Source organism: Manduca sexta, chromosome 12 (assembly GCF_014839805.1).
Source record: "Manduca sexta isolate Smith_Timp_Sample1 chromosome 12, JHU_Msex_v1.0, whole genome shotgun sequence".
In the NCBI taxonomy this organism is placed as follows: Eukaryota; Metazoa; Arthropoda; class Insecta; order Lepidoptera; family Sphingidae; genus Manduca; species Manduca sexta.
In genome coordinates, this window is record NC_051126.1 from 991,931 (window position 1) to 1,011,730 (window position 19,800).

General features: G+C 36.0%; 1 protein-coding gene across 1 annotated transcript in view; it reads left to right on the top strand.

Moving 5' to 3' along the window:
* LOC115453502 overlaps positions 1-19,800 on the top strand; it is a 94,769-nt gene that overhangs the window by 26,871 nt on the left and 48,098 nt on the right. The window contains exon 2 of the mRNA XM_037437965.1: positions 14,455-14,624. Within this exon, the coding sequence (XP_037293862.1) occupies positions 14,455-14,624 (170 nt within the window). The remainder of the gene's footprint in view (positions 1-14,454; positions 14,625-19,800) is intronic.

Consider the following 19,800-nt stretch of genomic DNA (forward strand, 5'->3'; position numbering starts at 1 on the left):
TGCCACTTTAGCTTGCTAATCCTCTGGGCTATATCAGTGACTTTCGTTCTACCCGGGATTCATAGTACATAAATTAAATAATTTTATTTGTCCTACACCGTCCATTGGCTGACAGCCTCGGTACTACTTATTATGCGTACTTTCATTTCGTGTGCGGTACAAAATTGCTCCGAGGTCCAACGTTCGAACCCTGGGCTGAGCAGCCGTGTTGGTTTTTCTGCTCAGTGTCAATTTGAAGTGTAAAAATTTTAGCTGAAATGGCGATAATCCTTTATCATATCATGGGACGGAATGTAAACACAAGACGGTCCGTTACTTGCTACCTCTTCGACAGTAAAATGGTGTGAGAAAAATGTGTTAAATTACTAAGATATATTAGACCGAACCATGAAATCCTTTCTTATCTTCTTACTAATATAAATGTGTATGTTTATGAATACGTTCAGATGTTTGTTAGAAATAAAAGCAGCAACTCCTGAACGGTTTTAGTTGAAATTTGGTATATGGATAGACCATATCCTGGATTAACATATAGGCTTTTATCCTGGTGATTTGCTCCCGTGGATGTATAATATTTTATCTAATTTTAAGTAGATGGCGCTAGCACTGTACATAAGACACTCTGAATCTTTATAATGATTTTGTAGTAGGAAAAGTGGCGTAGTCGCGAGCAATACTTAGTAGAGTTTAATTTTCACAAACAATTCATATAACTTCTGACATAATCCTACTATAATCCCATGTAATAACCTCGTAGGGGTAAGAAATACCTAGGATGTACGCCGCAAGACACGGCGTAGATTAAAATTCCTAAACCCCTTGCTGGTATTTGAGGTTACTTATTGTCAACCTTTGGAATGACTAGCGTTGTCTCGTAAACTAAACAAACATTTTGTTTAATATCAGGAAGGTGCTGTTTAATAAAGTAGCTGGATTGGTAGACTTTAAAATCATAAAACTAGAAAGCGAACGGTAGATGGATTATGAGTGGTAGGTGTCTCATACGTGAGAGTCTGCCTGGGTAGGTACCATCGCAATGTCCATTGCCAAGCGGCAGTGTGTAGTCACTGTTGTGTTCAGATTTCAAGTACATTGTAGCCAGTGTAACTACAGGACATAATAAGACTTAACACCTCATTTCTCAGGATGACGAGCGCAGTGGAATACAAAACAACACATTGCAATTCAAGTTTTTGGATAGTATTTACTGTTTATGGGCGGTCGTATCGCTTACCATCAGACGTACGGCAAGCTCTTCTCGTCATTCAAAGCAATAAAGAAAAGACACTATACAGAGAAAATTTGCCCAAGTCACATGACAAAATGGTCTCAAATTGTTAATATTTCGTTTTTATGATATTATGATGCTGTCTGTCTCGTTAGCGTAGTTCTATTGCGTATGCGGACACTGCCCTAAAGTCAAAGGTTCTAATCCTAGGTCGGGTTAAATATTATTGTCTTTTTCTATTTAAAATCAGCCCGCAGTTTGGAATTTGTGATCAATACGGACGATAGAAACGCTCCCATTACAACAAGAGATATAAAACAGGCGAAAAGTGTTGACAAAGTCGCACCTCTGCCTACCCTTCCGAGTATAAACGCATAATTTGTTTATAAAACTGATATTTCTGATTTTTTTTTTCGTTTAGAAACATATTTGACCCTTAGGTGTATAGCCAAATAACGTTTGCGACAAATCAAAAAAGGAAAAGAATTATAACTTATATTAATACAAAACTTGGGAACAACTAGCACGAGGTAATTACATAGGCCGCTATCATCAAGGACGGAAATAAATCTAGGGAGGGAACACATAGACATAATCCATTCTCTATGGAGACAAACTCGCCTCCTACTGCTCACAATATTTCCAAAACTCCATGTTATTGACAATATGTCACTCAGCCTTCACATAATTTGCCAGAAACTTCCAAATGATTACAGCCCAATGAGTTTGCAAACTTCATCACATCCCCCGAGTTACTGTCATCTGCAGACATATGAAAGAACTAAGTCGGCCCGACGTTTATCTCATTAATTGTTTCGCTTATTTTGATTAATATCATGTTCAAATGAGCAAAATAGAGATAACACCTAAATATTTAATTAAATGACGAAATTGTTATTGCTTTATTTTATATTACCCGTCTCCGCTTGTATAAAAATGTTTATAAAAAAGAAACAAAAACACATATCACACTTATCCCCAAAGAGGTATGCGTAAGCAAACCAGGGCACCCGCTTTTTGCCAAGTGTGTTTCGTCCCATGATGTGATGGGGGGCTAGCCTATCGCTATATCGGGCACAAATTGCAGACAGAAAATCCCAAATATAATTTTGGCCGACCCGGGATTGGAACCGTGCATGCAGTAACTACGCCACCGAGGCAGTAAAAAGATTTATCCAATAAAAAGTCCTTTTATATATTTTCCCGGGACAAAAGACTAGCCTATATCCTTCTCAGGATCTCAAACTATCTCCATACCAAATTTCATCACAATCGGTTTAGGGTTTCAGCCGTGAAAACCTAAAACAGGAAAAGACGAACAGAATTTCTTTCGCATTTATAAGTATGGATTTACAATACCCCATTTATAGCTGTGTGATATTGGAATTATAATGAATACTAAGTAATACCTATAATTATATTAATAATATCAAGCTTGAAGTAACGACGTCAATCCGTCAATGTAATAATTATGATGTAATTTTCGTCCTCATTATAATAATGAGAGAGAAGACGGGAATGATACAAAGTTCTTCATTGTAATTCTTCATTGGAGTTGTACACGGCACCTGATGGTAAATGGAGTGGGGTCCAATAGAATGTTGACTAACGAGAGATGATTACCCCTCGGTAGTCGATACAATTATGCCGGCCTGTTGGAACCGATTGTACACAGGCTGATACCGGAATGCAACAAACTGACGTGAGCCACTATGACTGGTTTTAACATCATGTGTACAGTGGTTGGTCTCCGTGCGGATATAAAATATATCCTACCACCAACAAGTTTTAGTAGTTTTAAAACTTAAGATTTAAAAAACCACGGCATGAATCTTAAGTCCAGCGTCCCTTATCAGACCTTTTAAACCCTCAAATACTATATGACACTAAAAGAATCCAAATAAACTAATTTGTGAAGTTGGACCCGGACACGGCTTGTGAGACATGACCGGACACAAGTTTATACCGTGTTTACTAATCATGCCATTGCGTGTTGTCTAAGTTATTTAGGGTTCGGCTAACTGAACTTTACTATCCCTCTGAGGCGAACTTTGTCTATATTTTTTTATTGCCTTAGTAGACAAACGAGTAAGCGATCCGCCTGAAGGTACGCAACATCTGCTCATGGACTCAAGCAATGCCAGAGGCACAGCCAACCAGTTACCTACTGAGATCTATCTCTTACGCAGGACTGTTGTATATAGCAAATTGTATATGTTATCTTTGTGAATTATCACTTACTTTAACGGTGAAGGAAAACATCGTGTGGAAACCTGCTTACCTGAGGAGTTCTCTATAGGATTTTTGAGGGTGGGTGAAGTCTACCAATCCGCACTAGGCCAGCGTGGTGGACTAAGGCCTAACTCCTCCTAGTAGTAGAGGAGGCCTGAGCCCAGCAGTGGGACAGTATATAATACAGGGCTATTATTATTATTATGTGATATCACCGCCTTTTGAAGAATCTGCTAAATCGATTTTTTAGGAAGTTTGAGATAACATTATTTTTAGCATTAAGAGTGCAAAGCGCAACAAAAAAACACACATCACGCTATCATCGAAGAGGTAGGCAGAAATTTAATAAGGGCACCTACTTTTCGCCATGTGTTCCGTCCCATGATGTGATAAGACACAAATTCCACACTCCGAATTTATACTGGCCAAAACGCAACAAAACAGCTGTTGTGTCGTAATTTGTACTGCCCTAGTAGAACATACTACTATGGAACTACAGCTTCAAGCAAAAATAAAGCGACATCGTTTTGTTGTTTTTTGACATTTTGATATGTACACATGACACGTGTTAAGAACAAAGTCAACAAGTAGAAAACAATGTGTCGCATTGTCTAAGATGTTCTATTCGAAACTTGAAAGTTTTATGCCAACTTCTTTTACGCTAACATATGACAAAACTAAACGAATGCTTTCAAGTGGAAGAATAGTGCACACTCCACCGCTGGATCACAAGGAGATGAATTAATGGTAGCCTGATAGTTATATGTAATACATAGCATCGTATTTATACATAGATGCAACAACGTTGTTCTAATGAAAACATAAGATCGTATAAATAGATGGAACACAGCTTAGGTATGAAAGGCGATATTATCTGAGATGCTGACAAATTGAAGTCTGAAATCTTAATGTTTACTAGTTGTAGGCCTTTCATATTTGAGAGTCCACCTGGCTCCACCGTAATGTCTATTTCTTCCACGAAGTAGCAGCATATAGTTACTGTTGTGTTCCGATTTGAAGAACATTCTAGCCAGTGTAACTACTGGACATAATAAGACTTAATATCTCATGTCTTAGATAGCGAGCGTAGTGGAATACCAAACAATACTTTATAATTCAAAGTGTTGGATGGTATTTCTACTGTGTAAGGGCGGTCATATCGCTTACCATCGTCAAACGGCTAGTAATACTTGTCATTCAAAGCAATAAAATACAAAAGGTCCATGCTTTTTAATTAACATCTATCAAAAACATCTCAAATAATATTTTAAGTTATACAATATGACCGTTTTCAGAACTTAGTTTTACTTATAAAACAACACCCACTCAGCTGAGTGCAAGCTATTAAATTATAACTTAAGCTTTGTTTATTAAATAGTTGAATGCATTAAATGACTACTTGAGATCCTACTTAAAGGTAAAATTCATTTTTAAATACGGCCCCTACTATCTATATCTTTGGTTTTGATTTCTCTAAAGGCAATATCTAAATAGTTTGTTTTCAATGTCTTTAGAAATTGAAATTCTTATCATTTCTATAAATGAAAAGGTTTTAATCATAAAAGTGACGGTCAAAAATATTATTTTAATTTAATAAATTTATAGCATGACATCTTGAGACAAACGGCGAACGCAGACGGCCGACAACACAATTCTCCAAAAGTCGTTTATTATACATTTAATAGTTTATAGTGCGAATAAAAATCGCAGATTTGATGGCATATATTTATGAAAGAATATTTTCATAACCCTGTATGTTGTGGATGTAGTATTAAATTATTATTATTTATTAATAATATTAAGTCGATCAACTCAGCTTTCGTCTCATAAAAGGATTAGTAAACAATATTTTGTTTGTTTTGTTTCAAATGGTCAGTGAGTTTACCAGTCTTAGGAAATGACCTTTCTCTAATCCTATTGAAGTTGTGGTTATTTGCAGATGGTAATGTTAACTTACTACTAATAACCCTATCTGCGTGTAATTTCCTTTTACATAAATAAATCGTATGTGAGCCGTAAAACATACAAATAATGTATGCTTGACAAAGTCGATAATTGATCAGTTTCTTGCGTAATATCTTTGACGACCAAAAATCGATCGTCTGCGTGCGACGTAAGACACACTTTCAATTAATACAATGAGTCGACTCGGGTATCCCTCTTGGGGTAACTTGTATTTCATGCCTTAGAGATTAGATCTATTAATGTTAATTACTATTTATTAATAAATATCACAAAATATGTACCTTCAATAATATTAAGAGATTACGTGTTCGCGTTAGAAGCCCAACTTAGTTAATACTATGATGAATAAAGGTCGCAGATTTTGCTACAAGGCTTGACATTTCGTGAACCTGCCGTAATGCAGTTGTGGTGTAGGCGTAACACATATATTTTACGGATCCTGTACAAAGGATTTTGATACTTTTACGGTCGGTCGCCTTCTATACCCTATAAGTGAAAATTGTGTTATAAAACTCATACAATATGTTGCTTTGGAAATCTAACAAAATATAATACAGGAGGTCTTTTTCTTTTGCTTCGATTGAAGAGACGGGTTTGCCGTTCGCCTGCTGGTAAGCGATACGACCGCTCATAAACAGTTGAAAACCATCCAACATCTTGAATTACAAAGAATTGTTTGGTATTCCATTGCGCTCGCCATTCTGAGACCTGAGATGTTAAGTCTGATTATGTCCAGTAGTTACACTGGCTATAATATCCTTCAAACCAGAACACAACAGTGACTACACACTGCTGCTTGGCAGAAATAGACATTGCAGTGGTACCTAATCAGGCGGACTCTTACATAAGAGATACCCGCCATGACAACAATGGAGTAATTGATTACATAGTTCTGAGTATGAAGTTACAAGTAAATAATCTTTACGCAACACATTCGTCTCTCATTGTACACAGAAAAATATTACGCGACAAAGTACTATTCCTGTACAAATACAAGTATAACAAACAGCCGCCGTGTCACATCCACGATGAAGTATATTACATCGGGAATGAGATTTCGTAATGTTTTCCTTCGCATTAACTTTTGTATTATAGTAAGATTGTTTGCAGGATTAGATATTAAGGCCGTATTTATAATCTATATTACCTTTATAAAATAAATAAAATACTTTATTTATCACGAGGCGAACAGTTTCATTTATGATACGTCAAAACAATGTATAGGAATAAATATTATTATTTTGAAATAACAATTAAAATTATTTATATAACTATGGATATTTTAAATTAGGGATAAGATGTTTTTAGAGAGTTTCCCGTCCTCACACCCACCACTACAACTCCTGTAAGCCAGGGTCAGCAGTGGCACGCATTTTATGACACCGAGCAGTGAAGCTCGGCGATTCTCAGGGAAAACTAGTTTGCTATTATCTCGTAACGAAATTAATCAAATAAAAGATAGAGAGGAGTTGGGAATATTAACTTTATAGAGATAACATTTGTAAGGAATACAGGGTACAAACCAAAATAGCCAGCTCGGGCTGGCAAATAGGGAGAAATAAAAGCATAACGCGTTCGCGTACCGGCAAGGACATGAGCCCTAGCCTAGGTAACCTACCAGCCTTTCACTAGCCACCTAAGTGATGACTACCCGAAGAAGAAAGGCAGAAAGAAACTCCGGGCTTACTTTTTTATCATAAATTATTCATTGCATCTTTTGTATTTTTTCCAAGTCTTTCTTGTACGTAGTCACAATACTTATAAAAGCTAATACACGCACATCACCGTTAAGATTTTTTATTTGATACCGTTTCAGCTAATATACTTTAGAGCAAAACTGAGTTCCAATTATTAAATCGGCCCACAGTGTGTATATGATATAGACAATTCAATGAGTTGGTTAGTTGGCGAGTAATAGTGGCATGTCTGCCTGCCAAGTAGTAGAACGCAACTTTCGATTATATAGCACTGGTTTGAACACCACTATACTTTCGAGTAAGAACGGAACCATATTTGCTGGTGATAGGGTATATTTTATATCCGCCCGGATAGCGAGCACCGTACACAAGGTGTTAAAACCCGCCATAGCGGCCCACGTAAGTGTGTTGGGATCAGCCTGTGTATATTTGGTTACAACAGGCCGTCGTAATTGTGTCGACTGCCGAGAGGTAACCATCTCTCGTTACTCTATTGGATCCTATTCCACATCATCAAGTGCAGTGGGGTCGCTTTGCCGCGCATAATAATATAAATAATATTAGCCCTGTATTATATACTGTCCCACTGTTGGGCACGGGCCTCCTCTACTACTGAGAGGGATTAGGCCTTAGTGCACCACGCTGACCTAGTGCGGATTGGTAGACTTCACACACCTTCGAAATTCCTATAGAGAACTTCTCAGATGTGCAGGTTTCCTCACGATGTTTTCCTTCACCGTTAAAACGAACGATAAATTTACAAAAAATACACATGATTTTAGAAAAGTCAGAGGTATGTGCCCTTGGGATTTGAACCTGCGTACATTCGTCTTGGCAGTCCGTTCCACACCCAACTACGCTATCGCCGCTATATTTATATTTGCCGCGCATGTCTAGAAAAAAAATCTATACAATTATATCGTAAATTAAAAGCCACATACAAATGCTCAATTGTATTGACTGTAAATGACAGCTTCTAAATAAAATTGAAATGAATATTATTTTGTATTGTATGCAGTGTTTCAAAGCCATTCATAAAATTTCATGAAGTTGCTTCAATTATCTGATTAGTTGAGCAACTGAGTATCTTATTTATTATCAAGTCAACTTATTTATGAAGTACACTATATTAAACATAATTACACTATAAACATATTTCAAAAGTACCCGAGCGCTTCCCAAGTCCTCAAAAGGTTAAGCCTCAAGAGAACCGATGCGAATGTATCGAGTGAATCTCGAAAGCATTAGAGCGGCCTCCTCGAAAGGATATTGCGTCCTTTGTTCGTCTTTATGTTCCATATGTGTATTAGCAATGAATCAGTGTTTGCGTGATAAGGAATTTTAATCTCCGATAGGCATTAGTTATAAACATGTATCATACCCTTGGTATATCATTGTCGGTGAATGAATAATTTCCCTTCTATTTCCTTATGTTACTTCATAATATACGCATGTAGTATCTGCCTTGTAAGATTATGTATACAATCTCTTGGATGATCATAGAAAACCTAGAAAAGATTTAAACAAAAAAAACATGTTGCGTAAGATTGAAAATAATTACCCGAAGTGAGTTGTTCGTTCTTTATTACCCTTTCTCTTCTTTTCCACTGGCCCATACAAGAGTGTGTTGAATCGACATTTCATTTTAGTAGTATAAAGATGAAGGAAGAAAAACTGCAATGCACTATCAATATGTACTACTAAGCTAATTTGCCGTAACAAAGTATTAAAAAAGAGCCAATATCAAACAATCAAGAGCCAAGGCGTCAACTTTCGATGTACTATTAAAATATTCATTGCGTGAATGTCTCTCAAAGCTCTAAAAACCCACTTTACATGAGTGAAATCTACTGAACAAAGGCAACGTTTCAATAATACAGTTTGTTCAGATGCTCGTGCTTATTTCATACGTGAAATGTTGTTAGAGATCCACGGGTTTGGCAAAAATAACAAGTTTACTAGCTGATTTTTGTTTAATGAAACTATTTTTCGGATTGTATGGTTTATTATAATAGATTATTATTTTCTTCTGATGTTTCGAAGACAAAAAAAATATAATTGTAAAATGTAGGTAGATATTGTAACTTACTTTTGGGACGACCAAAATCTCAATCAGCCACATCACTATGAAGCCTGTAAAGTCTTCGAAACGCCGGGAGAAAGTTATAATATAAAAATCCGCGATAAAATCCAAAAACTAGTTTAATTCGATGTATGTTACAAGTAATTCGTAAACATTATAAATCATAGGTTTTTATGGTACGAAGGTGTACACTCCATTTCTATCTGGAAGCACTATTGTTCCGATTGGAGAGTCCATCTTCAATGTGATTTGGCTAAAATTCTGATGTTACACCGACAACAATACAACTACGTGAAGCATCTTCGTTGGATTTTGAGTCGTACCTTCAAACATTGTTAGAGCTCTAATAAATTTTCTTCTTAATTCCACGTGCACTGAGATAGTCGCTGTTAAACCTCCTTGCCTAAATGAATCTTATACGGGCCCCTCTCTTCACCAATTCGTCACTCAGCGGTTTTTCTGAAGAAAGCGTTACGCGCTTCTTAATAAAATATTCAGTACTGCCGACCTCTTACGCGGAGTGCTATAAATTTTAAGAGGGTCCAAGTGAAAAAACATCACCTGTACTCGAATGTTTTTCTGTATTTGCATAAGTATATGCGACGCGCTTTTATGGACCTTTAATATGCCATATTGTGTTTGACCTGAGACGGCAAATGGGGACAATGTAACATGGGTTTAGTGTATCGAAAGATAGGCAGGTATCATGTAATGATAATTTACAAGAAAATTGTCTTACTTTGTATTTTATTCTTTTAAGTATAGATCGGTAAATGAACAAGTCGCCTCTATACTTCAATACGTGATAAGTCTTAAAAATCTATTTTTTAATTTGATAGAAATGCCGCGATCGAATATATTATTCAATATAACGCGATACCTTTTACCTGGAATAGAGAATTTAAAAAAAAATAGTTTTAACGCAATGACTTTTGAAAGCTAAAATTTCCAAAATGTAATTTCTAATATAACACATTATTGAAGCATCTTGCGAAGTATATGTGAAATGATCTTTCATTAAACTATAATATCAAAGGCATAGATGTACAGGAAGGGTGTGCTTGGTTCTTCGAAAATCACGGACAGTTGATTAATGACAATTTTTAAGTTTTCGCGGTGTGAAAACGCACTAGCGCTACCACCACTTGGAGGGTGAGTGGAACGGTTATGTTGGATTCACCGGTCTTACGGCCCAATGTCGACACTCGGGAGTATAGCATCATTCGAGCGAGCATTGGACCGAGTCCCTAACCCTTGTATACCCTACACCGGCATACCAACCAAAGCCCGCGGTGGCCTTTTTCGGCGCATACGGGACAGTTATTTATTGACATCTGAGATTAAAATTGAAACCCTTCAACTATGATACCCATTTACTTTTATAGGTTTTTATCATGCAAATTCTTATAGAAAACTTTCAGGTATGCAGATTTCATTACATATTACTTCTAAAAACCTAGTCGATTTCTCTCTGCATTAAGCTACATAAATATACTTACAAATGGGTTTAGTAAAAAAGTGCTTTTTAGCTTTTTAACTTTAAAATACCTTTTCAAAAATATCGACTTAAAAGATATTATGCTAATACCGAGTTTAGAGTTCTTTCGAGAATGTAGTTTACGAACAGGTGTTAACTTTTAAAAAGTTAAGAATTAGAGATCAGTTGTATGAGTCTAGTGGATGCTACGTTGGCTATGAAATAAAATTGTTGATTCGATTCTTGTGCCGAAAAAAATATGTGTGCCATCTGTATAATTGTAGATGTTTTGCTTTCTATAAGTACTCCATATATACTTGTAGCTTATATGCAACCGTGTCCCAGAAGAGCCTTGACAAATAAATGGTTAAAAACAACTGAGTATTTTGAAGTACGAAATGTGTGAACTATGATAAAGAAATTCTTATTTTTTTTTAATACGGGCACCCCAAAGTGACCCCACTGCATCTGATGGTAAGGAGTGGGGTCCAATATAATGTCGACTGACGAGAGATGATTACCCCTCGGCAGTCGACACAATTATGCCGGCCTTTTGAAACCGGATATACACAGGGTGATCCCGGAACGCGACACACTTACGTGGGTCACTATGGCGTGTTTTAACACCTTGTGTACGGTGATCGCTATCCGGGTGTATATAAAATATATCCTACCACCAGCAAATACCATATCATAACCACTCAACTTTAATGTCCATTAATATTACAATGTATCTTTATCAATAGTTAACTTGTTCTTTTAAGCTATGTTTTTGTGTTCTAACTTAACATAAAACCTAATTAATTACCTCAAAAGTTGATTAATGAAATTCTTTATTTAAAATTTAAACTACCCTTGTTAGTAACACCAAAAATCATGCAAACGAAGGACAAAATTACAAATCACGTCACCAATTTTAATCAGTAGTAACTGTCGACCCCTTTCATTATAATCTCTGTATAATACCATATCATCCTAAAATAATTATCAGATGGCCCGAAATAACTAATCCCCACTTAGTATGCGCGGCGTGGTCACCCTATTGTCATGTAATCACTAGATTGTGGGATTCTAAACGACTTACGTTTGACCGGCTGCGGTTTTATTAAAGGATGTTGAATCATATTGAATATATTCAAAATAATTTAATTCTTATACTTCACTGTTTATAATGTTCAAATTAATGTAACATAATTCTGTGTCGCAACTCTAATACAATATATTAAAACCAAATAAATACCCTAAAAATCCCTATTATTTATATTTAAACGGCCCCATGGGAGAAATGTTATAAAACAGTCCATCGAATATCAAACATAATTTAAGAGTATCCCGAGGGTTTGCGGTTATTCCAGTGCAAACAATCCTGACCCGACGAAAGGGATAAACAGGAAGGGTTGATTCCCACATTCTTTTATTGGGTGTGGATTGTAGGGTTCAATGTTTTGGGTATGATTGGTCTATTTCTGTCTAATATAATACAAAGAACTAGATAATATTATGTTTTGTCGTTTATTTTTAATACTAGGTATTGCTCGCGGCTTGACCCGTGTTTAAAGTCTTTATCGCTATAAAAGTCCCTAAAGCGATGTAGCGATATATATTAGAGTTTCAATCATTTTTGACGCAAACGAAGCCGCGGGAATCGCCTAGTAAAATATAATTAAAAAACTCACTAAAATCAATGTAACCATTTTGATTGATAAACCTTATTATCGTGTTACTTAAATATAAATTACATAATATTACTAATAAATCTAATGACAGCGAACTATGAATCACAAGTCCTAAGTTCAGTTCTCACTAGCTTCTGAAAATAATGACGAACTAAACAGACCATAAACATCTAGAATCCAAACCAGAGAACTATCCTAACTTCTAACTAACCGTAATAACTTGGATTAAGATCTATACGAAGTCAATTCGAACTATTAAAGAGGCATCCGAACTCCACGGAACTCCGTCATAATGCCATTAACTGCATCCAAACTTGGCTCTTAATGCAACGCGCAAACGTCAATCCGATAGACTGCCGAAGCGACTAAACATCAAAATGCAATTATCTTCGTTTTTGATATAATAATAATAATATCAGTCCTGTATTATATACTGTCCCACTGCTGGGCACAGGCCTCTACTACTGAGAGGGATTAGGCCTTAGTCCACCACGCTGGCCTAGTGCGGATTGGTAGACTTCACACACCTTCGAAATTCCTACAGGGAAAGTGTCAGGTATCCAGGTTTCCTCACAATGTTTTCCTTCTCCGTTAAAGCAAGCAATAATTCACTAAGAATACCCACATCACTTTAGAAAAACCAGAGGTTTGTGCCTTTGGGATTAGAACCTGCAGACATTAGTTTTGGCAGTCCATTCCACACCCGCTCGCGCCGCTTTTTTTCGACGTTATTGATAATTTTGGTAAATTCTTTTGTGTAGTGAAGGGTCACCTAGTTTATATTTAAATAAAGTAGAACTAACTTTTATAACTTATATAATGAATTTAGAGGTTTTGGAACGCTTTAATGTCCAGCAAAGATCAACGTCTTTTTTTGTAACAGTCTGATACATACTATGCTTCTATACATGCTTCAGTCAATAGTGCAGTCAAAGAAGGCAGCGTATTGGCGAATATCATAGTTATGTAGAAACCAAATATTACAACCCATTCGTATCATTTTTCCAATCCAATCTATATCGTGTTTTGTTTACTTGAGTACGTGTGCGCAGTGCCTAAACCCGGGAGCTAGTTTTATTCATTCAAAAAACTTTGGACACGTGCCGCGCGCAGAAACAAGAAAGTTAACGCCAATCAAAGTTGTTTCTGATTGTAGCTAAAAATGGAGGTTAGGTTTAGTTAAGGAATTTTAATGAACGAAACATCTAAATTGTAGTAACTAGAGAAGTTTTATGTTTTTGTACAAACTATCAAGCCACTAACTGGCTTGCCTATTAGCAAGCATCATACTGCGCATACACAGAAGGAAGTAAATACTGATGGTAGGTTTCTCGTATGCGAGAGTCCACCTGGGTATGTACCACAGCAATGTTTATTTCTGCCGCCAAGCAGCAGTGTGTAGTCACTGTTGTGTTCCGGTTTGAAGGTTAGCCAGTAACTACTGGACAAAATGAGACTTAACATCTCATGTCTCAGGATGGCGAGCGCAGTGGAATACCAAACAATACTTTGTAATTCAAGGTGTTGGATGGTGTTTCTACTGTTTATGGGCGGTAATGTCGCTTACCATCAGGCGAACGGCAAGATCGTAATTCAAAGCAAAAAATAATAATTACTATCATAAAATGTAGTTTTTGCCAATCCGTCATAGGCCTAACATATGGTTCTTAATAGTGGCAAAGGGTTGATTTAACCCGATTCCTGCCAGCTTCCCTTTATATAGAATTTCTGTAGAATCCAATTATCAACAGAACGATTTGCACCGCATTTATGCATATTGTACCTATATGTTATGTCGGGGTCTATTTCGAATAATATCACCTTTCGCCAATGGTGCCTAGCAATAGCATATCACTCAATCCCAATATCATGCAGCATAGCATTTCAGTGCCTTTATTAATCTGATAAATCTCATACAAGAGCAAATGTAGTTGCATGACCTAAACTGTGAATAAACAAGGTTCATTTCCCCTAAATCACATACAAAAGCAAATGTAGGTGCATGACCTTTACTTTGAATGAACAAGGTTCATTATCCCTCAACTTTAGGCATACTTTCCTCTCCAAAATGCACTAATGATCATTCTCTATTCCAGCTCGGAGTCTCTCCCACACGATCACATCCCTGGACGTGCCACGCTGGGCAGACCCTCGGCGAGAGGCGGAACTCAAGTGCCAGTACATGCGCCAGCCACTCGACCCGCCACTGCACTCTGTCAAGTGGTACCAGACCACGCATGAGATCTTCAGATATACGCCGCAGGAGGTAAGGGTAGAAAGAATTTAGTAGACAATCATCCAGGTGAGTAGAAATGAGCTGAGGTGAGGAGAATCCAATGAGTTACAATGGAGATAGTTATGTCTTCGAAGGCTGACAAGCTGATGATAAATGACTTCATTAGAAATTAGTTATATAGATATGAAATTGTTTAAACAGAAACTGAAGCAACAATTACATAGGCCGGCAAAGTTTTGCCGATCATCAAGCAACCCAATTTCACTAACCGATCATGTGAGAGAGCCGAGGTAGAATTAAAAAAAGTAACTTGTAAGCGCGCTTAAACAATAAAACCTATCCGCTTGTCTTCCTTCAAAAACATGATTCATTCATAAAAAAAGCAATCAACAACCGGCTAAGACGTAAATTACTGAACCGGCAAAAAGTTTAATAAGGCAAAGTTTCACATCCGGGAAAGCAACCCTCGTTAATTTTGTTATGTAATCAAAGTTTTGTACTAGATGCAGTTTTAAGGCGTTATTTGATTACGCACTTGAATTTTTACGAAGTTTCCAAATTGCTTTTGATATCGCAATGTAAATTCTGTTTCCGGTAACGTCTTGAGTAAGCTCTGGGACCTATGACAGTGTAAAATGATTGCGTGAGTGACGTAGTTGTATTAAGGTACGATTGCAGTGCCTCAGCACTGGGATCATGGGCATGAGCATGGGATGGGAGGATCGAACCCGAGACCTCAGTCTCGGGTTCGATCCCGGATTGGCCAAATAATATTGGGTTTATCTACTGCTTATCAGTTTGTAGTTTATAATATGTGCGTGATGTGACGATAGGCTCGCCCCCATCATATCATGGGACGGTATATATATGGCGGAAAATGTGTGCACCAGTTGCGCCTCTGCCTAACCTTCGAGCGTAAAGGCGTGAGTGTGTGAGTACAGTGTAAACTAAAAAATACGGCCGCGATACGTTATATTCTTGAAATTATCATGGAATGATATTCTGAGCCCTTATTCTGTATGATAGTGTAAACGCGTAACGCGGCCATGTCATGTTATCTTCGAGAAATGTGCGTGGAATGGTATTCTGTAAGCCAAATTTCTATAGTCCTAAACATGATGCGTTGTGTAACGTGCTTGTTACGCACTGTTAAAATAACGTGCGGGATAGAGAATAAGGCCCCTGTATGCCAATTTAATTGTCTTAAACGCAACGTGATGCGTTACGTGCGTGTTACGTACTGTCAAAATAAAGAGTGCCATAAAGAATAATGCCCCTAAAAAAAACACTGGAAAATAAAATTTATGTTATGGTAATTTTTTGCAACTTTCTTGAAATTGTGTTGCGCCGACCCCACTGAACGGACGGGTACAAGGCATTTCAAGGAATCAAGTTAATAATTACAGCTAAGTATTTTTTTTTTATTTATTTAGGACCATCAACTAAGATTACAATGTAAAATAAACATAAATCTAAAAGTATATACGATTAAATTTTCATTGCATCTCTAATAACAGATGGACATTACATGAGTGACATACATATTAGGCGTTAACAAAGTGAAAATAAAATTATTAAATGACACAAAATTAAAAGACTAGTAGTAACAATTTATATAATATGAAAGATACCCTACTAGCTTCTAGTATATAATATTCACAAACTGAAATTACCAAGACAATGTAATCCTTTGTAATCTGGCGATATATCTGATAAATATTGGAGTAAGACGACTAATATCGGATAATATAAGATTACAGCTTAGAATAATGTACTCCGTTTGAAAAATAATTTGTGTATATGAGATTAGTAAAGCTTTTATAAATTGAAATTATTTTATTGATAAAATTTTATTATTTTAGTAAAGTGATTTAATGCTTAATCTATATTACCACAGTTCTGAGGTTCTGGGTTCGAATCCCGGGTCGGGCAGAATTATATTTTGGTATTACGCTCATTATTAGCCTGAAGACTGAAATCGGTACCCGATATGGCAATAGACAAAAAAATCTAAATCGGTACAATAGTTCCTGAACGTGACATTGGCGCGTTCAAATAAAGAAATAATCTCTTCAGTTTTATATATTTAGTACAGAGCTAGCTCGACAATACTAAACAAGAATAAAAAAACTAATAGTTTTTTTTTACATAGCCAATAAGTTTATAATTGATGTTTAATAAAATATCACTGTAACTTAAAATTAAAATTGTTTAAAAAAGTTGTAAAGTTCGACCGTCCTTACGTGTCCCTGTTACGTTTCCAGAATATTTTTTTCCAACAAAACTTTAAGATTAATTTCGTCTAATTAAATAAAAGTTTCAAAGGCAGGCATTGAACAATCTTAACGGTTTATTGAAATCTGTTTGGGAAGGGGCAGTTGGGAGGTTATTTTATATTTATTTTGGTAAGCAAAATATTGTACGAATTATAATATTACTTATATATTTATTCTGTTGGAGAAATTATTATAAATTGATAATAATAGGAATTAATTTATAAAGAAAATATCTCTTCGAACTATTCTAGATTATTTTTATTTTTATTATACTATTCTTTTCTTCTCACCTACGTACTTAAATAATGTTATGTAATAATTTTAAGCATATTTATTGTTATTGCAAACTACGACTCCTTAAATTTTTACAACAACCAAAACTCATTCAAAACAAAAATAAGCGGCGATAGCCTAATTGAGTGATGAACGGACTGCCGAGACGAATATCCGCAGGTTCAAATCCCAAGGGCACACACCCCTGACTTTTCTAAAAAATCATGCGTGTATTCTTTGTGAATTTATCGTTTGCTTTAACGGTGAAGTAAAACATCGTGTGGAAACCTGCACATCTGAGAAGTTCTCTATAGGAATTTCGAAGGCGTGTGAAGTCTACTAACCCGCACTAGCCCAGCGTGGTGGATTAAGGCCTAATCCCTCTCAGTAGTAGAGGAGGCCCGTGCTCAGCAGTGGGCAAGTATATAATACAGGGCTGATATTATTATTATTCAAAACTCCACACACAGAAAATTGTTCGTATAGTTTCCTATCGGGAACTCTAAAATAAATAAGGTCGATAGAGGGTCTTGTTATCTAGACCAAGCGAGTTAATTGCTTGTTTGCAAAACACGGTTCAGAACACACGGATGTCTCTACTCCGATCCATAATATTGACACAGACATTGTCTATCGAATCGTATTGACTATTTGTATTGACTTCTACTGGGTTTCTATGCGAGTCTGTTTAGGTGGAGTCAAGTCTATTTCTGGTACTAAGCATTATGCTAGCATTTTATTAGTTCCACATGATTTTTTCTATATTTATCCAGTAATTATATTGTTTGATAGGTTGACCTATTCTTTCTTGTCTTTTCCATTAAATCCGCCTTTATATATTGATGTATAAAAAGTGTTAATATATTTTTTTTTTATAAAATCACTTGAATTATCATAAATAAAAGCCATAAATAGTATGTAAAAAAGGAAAGGTCACAATTCCCTATTATAGTAATGAACATGTTGACAATTATCGACATGGGTAACTTAGTTAATTACCTAAAAGATTTCACCAAAGCCCTGCAACATACATTATAAATTGAGACGTATTTCATAATGAAATCCAGGCAAAATGAATAATATCCCTAGCTCTCGTCTATTTCAATCGGCTGCAGCGACACATACTATTTCATACCGGCTGCAAGCGCTTTAAGCGCTAAATTATAGATGAGTAACTTAAACTGTCACTTTGTACACATGGCCGCCAGCTAAACCGACCGCACAAATAGAGTTTAATACAAATTGCACCTTCCCCCACGTATAATAAGCCTCAAAATTCGCCGCTAATAATTAATCTTTAGAATTTCCCGCTTGTAATGAGAGAAAAATCTCACGTCACGGTAGACTGTTTTTTCACAAACTCGCACTTAATGAGGTCTCGTGGAAAAAATGTGTACAAAAGCTTTATTACTATGGTCGAGTGCTACGGAGTCTTCGTTAATTTGCCTTAATTTAGCTTCATAGAACCCTCAGAGATAATAAAAATAGTCTAAATTGGTAGATTGATGAAATGTACTAAGTTAAAAGTTATAAGTTATCTTTTATTTTAAATTGACTGAATAGTTTTGAGTATTATTACCGCACCAGGTATTTTCAGGGAATTGTTTGGTAAACTGAAGACAGTATAAAACAGTTTTTTAGTCTTTGGCGGAATCCGAAATTATCAGAATTGACGCAAACTGCTCAAATGTGTCTCGAGGTTGATTTGTATGAAAACTAAAATTTATTGGATTTGAAAAATCAATATTCCTAGCTAGATATTGAACCCATTGATTTTAGTAAAAAACACACACTGTTTCAATACACCTGATAGTATCTCTAATAAATATCTGATTCTGGGAAGTAACATACAGAAAACTAAAAGAAAGTTTTCACTAGTCGGAAGCTACAATTATTTTCCAAAAGTAATAAGATTTTGGAACCAACTTTAACACGGGAAGAGTCACGACCAAAAACTAGTTTAATTATCTGTTATATATTTATTTATTCATTTATTAATAGAAACAGTAAACATATTAATTACTCACTAATTACAATTTCTTTTATCTTATGACAGAGTTGTCATAATACAATATATTATCTGATATGTACACCAATAATAGGCATTTACATTATTCTGTAAATGCCTATTATTTAGTAATGATACTATTTAGTATCGGAAGCCATCTCGTATATTCAAAATGAAGCCATTCTTAAAGTATAGTAGGAATAGGAATAGGGTTTTGCGCGCTCGCATCGATCGAGGGATTCGAAAGAATGCTCGCCTAGTGGTCACTTGCAGAGGATCTGTGGAGTACACTCGCCTAGATACGAGACGAATATTCTAATTATGTTCTTACTTTGCTTGCAGCTTTGCCCGCGTGAAGGAGTTTTCCGGGTTAAAGTCCTGTTATATATTTTCCTGGGATAGAAAGTAGCCTATAACCTTCCAAGGGTCTTAAACTATCTCCATACCAAATTTCATAAAAATCCGTTCAGTAGATTTTGAGGAAATCAAACACAAACAGACAGCGTTTGAGGACACTATTTATAATATATATAAAAGCGATTACATACAGATAGCTTTTAGGGACTTTTTTATAATTTATATACAACTCTATGACGAGAAAAAAAGGTCGTAGCCGTTGTAAGTTAATTATAAAACATTGTCACCACTA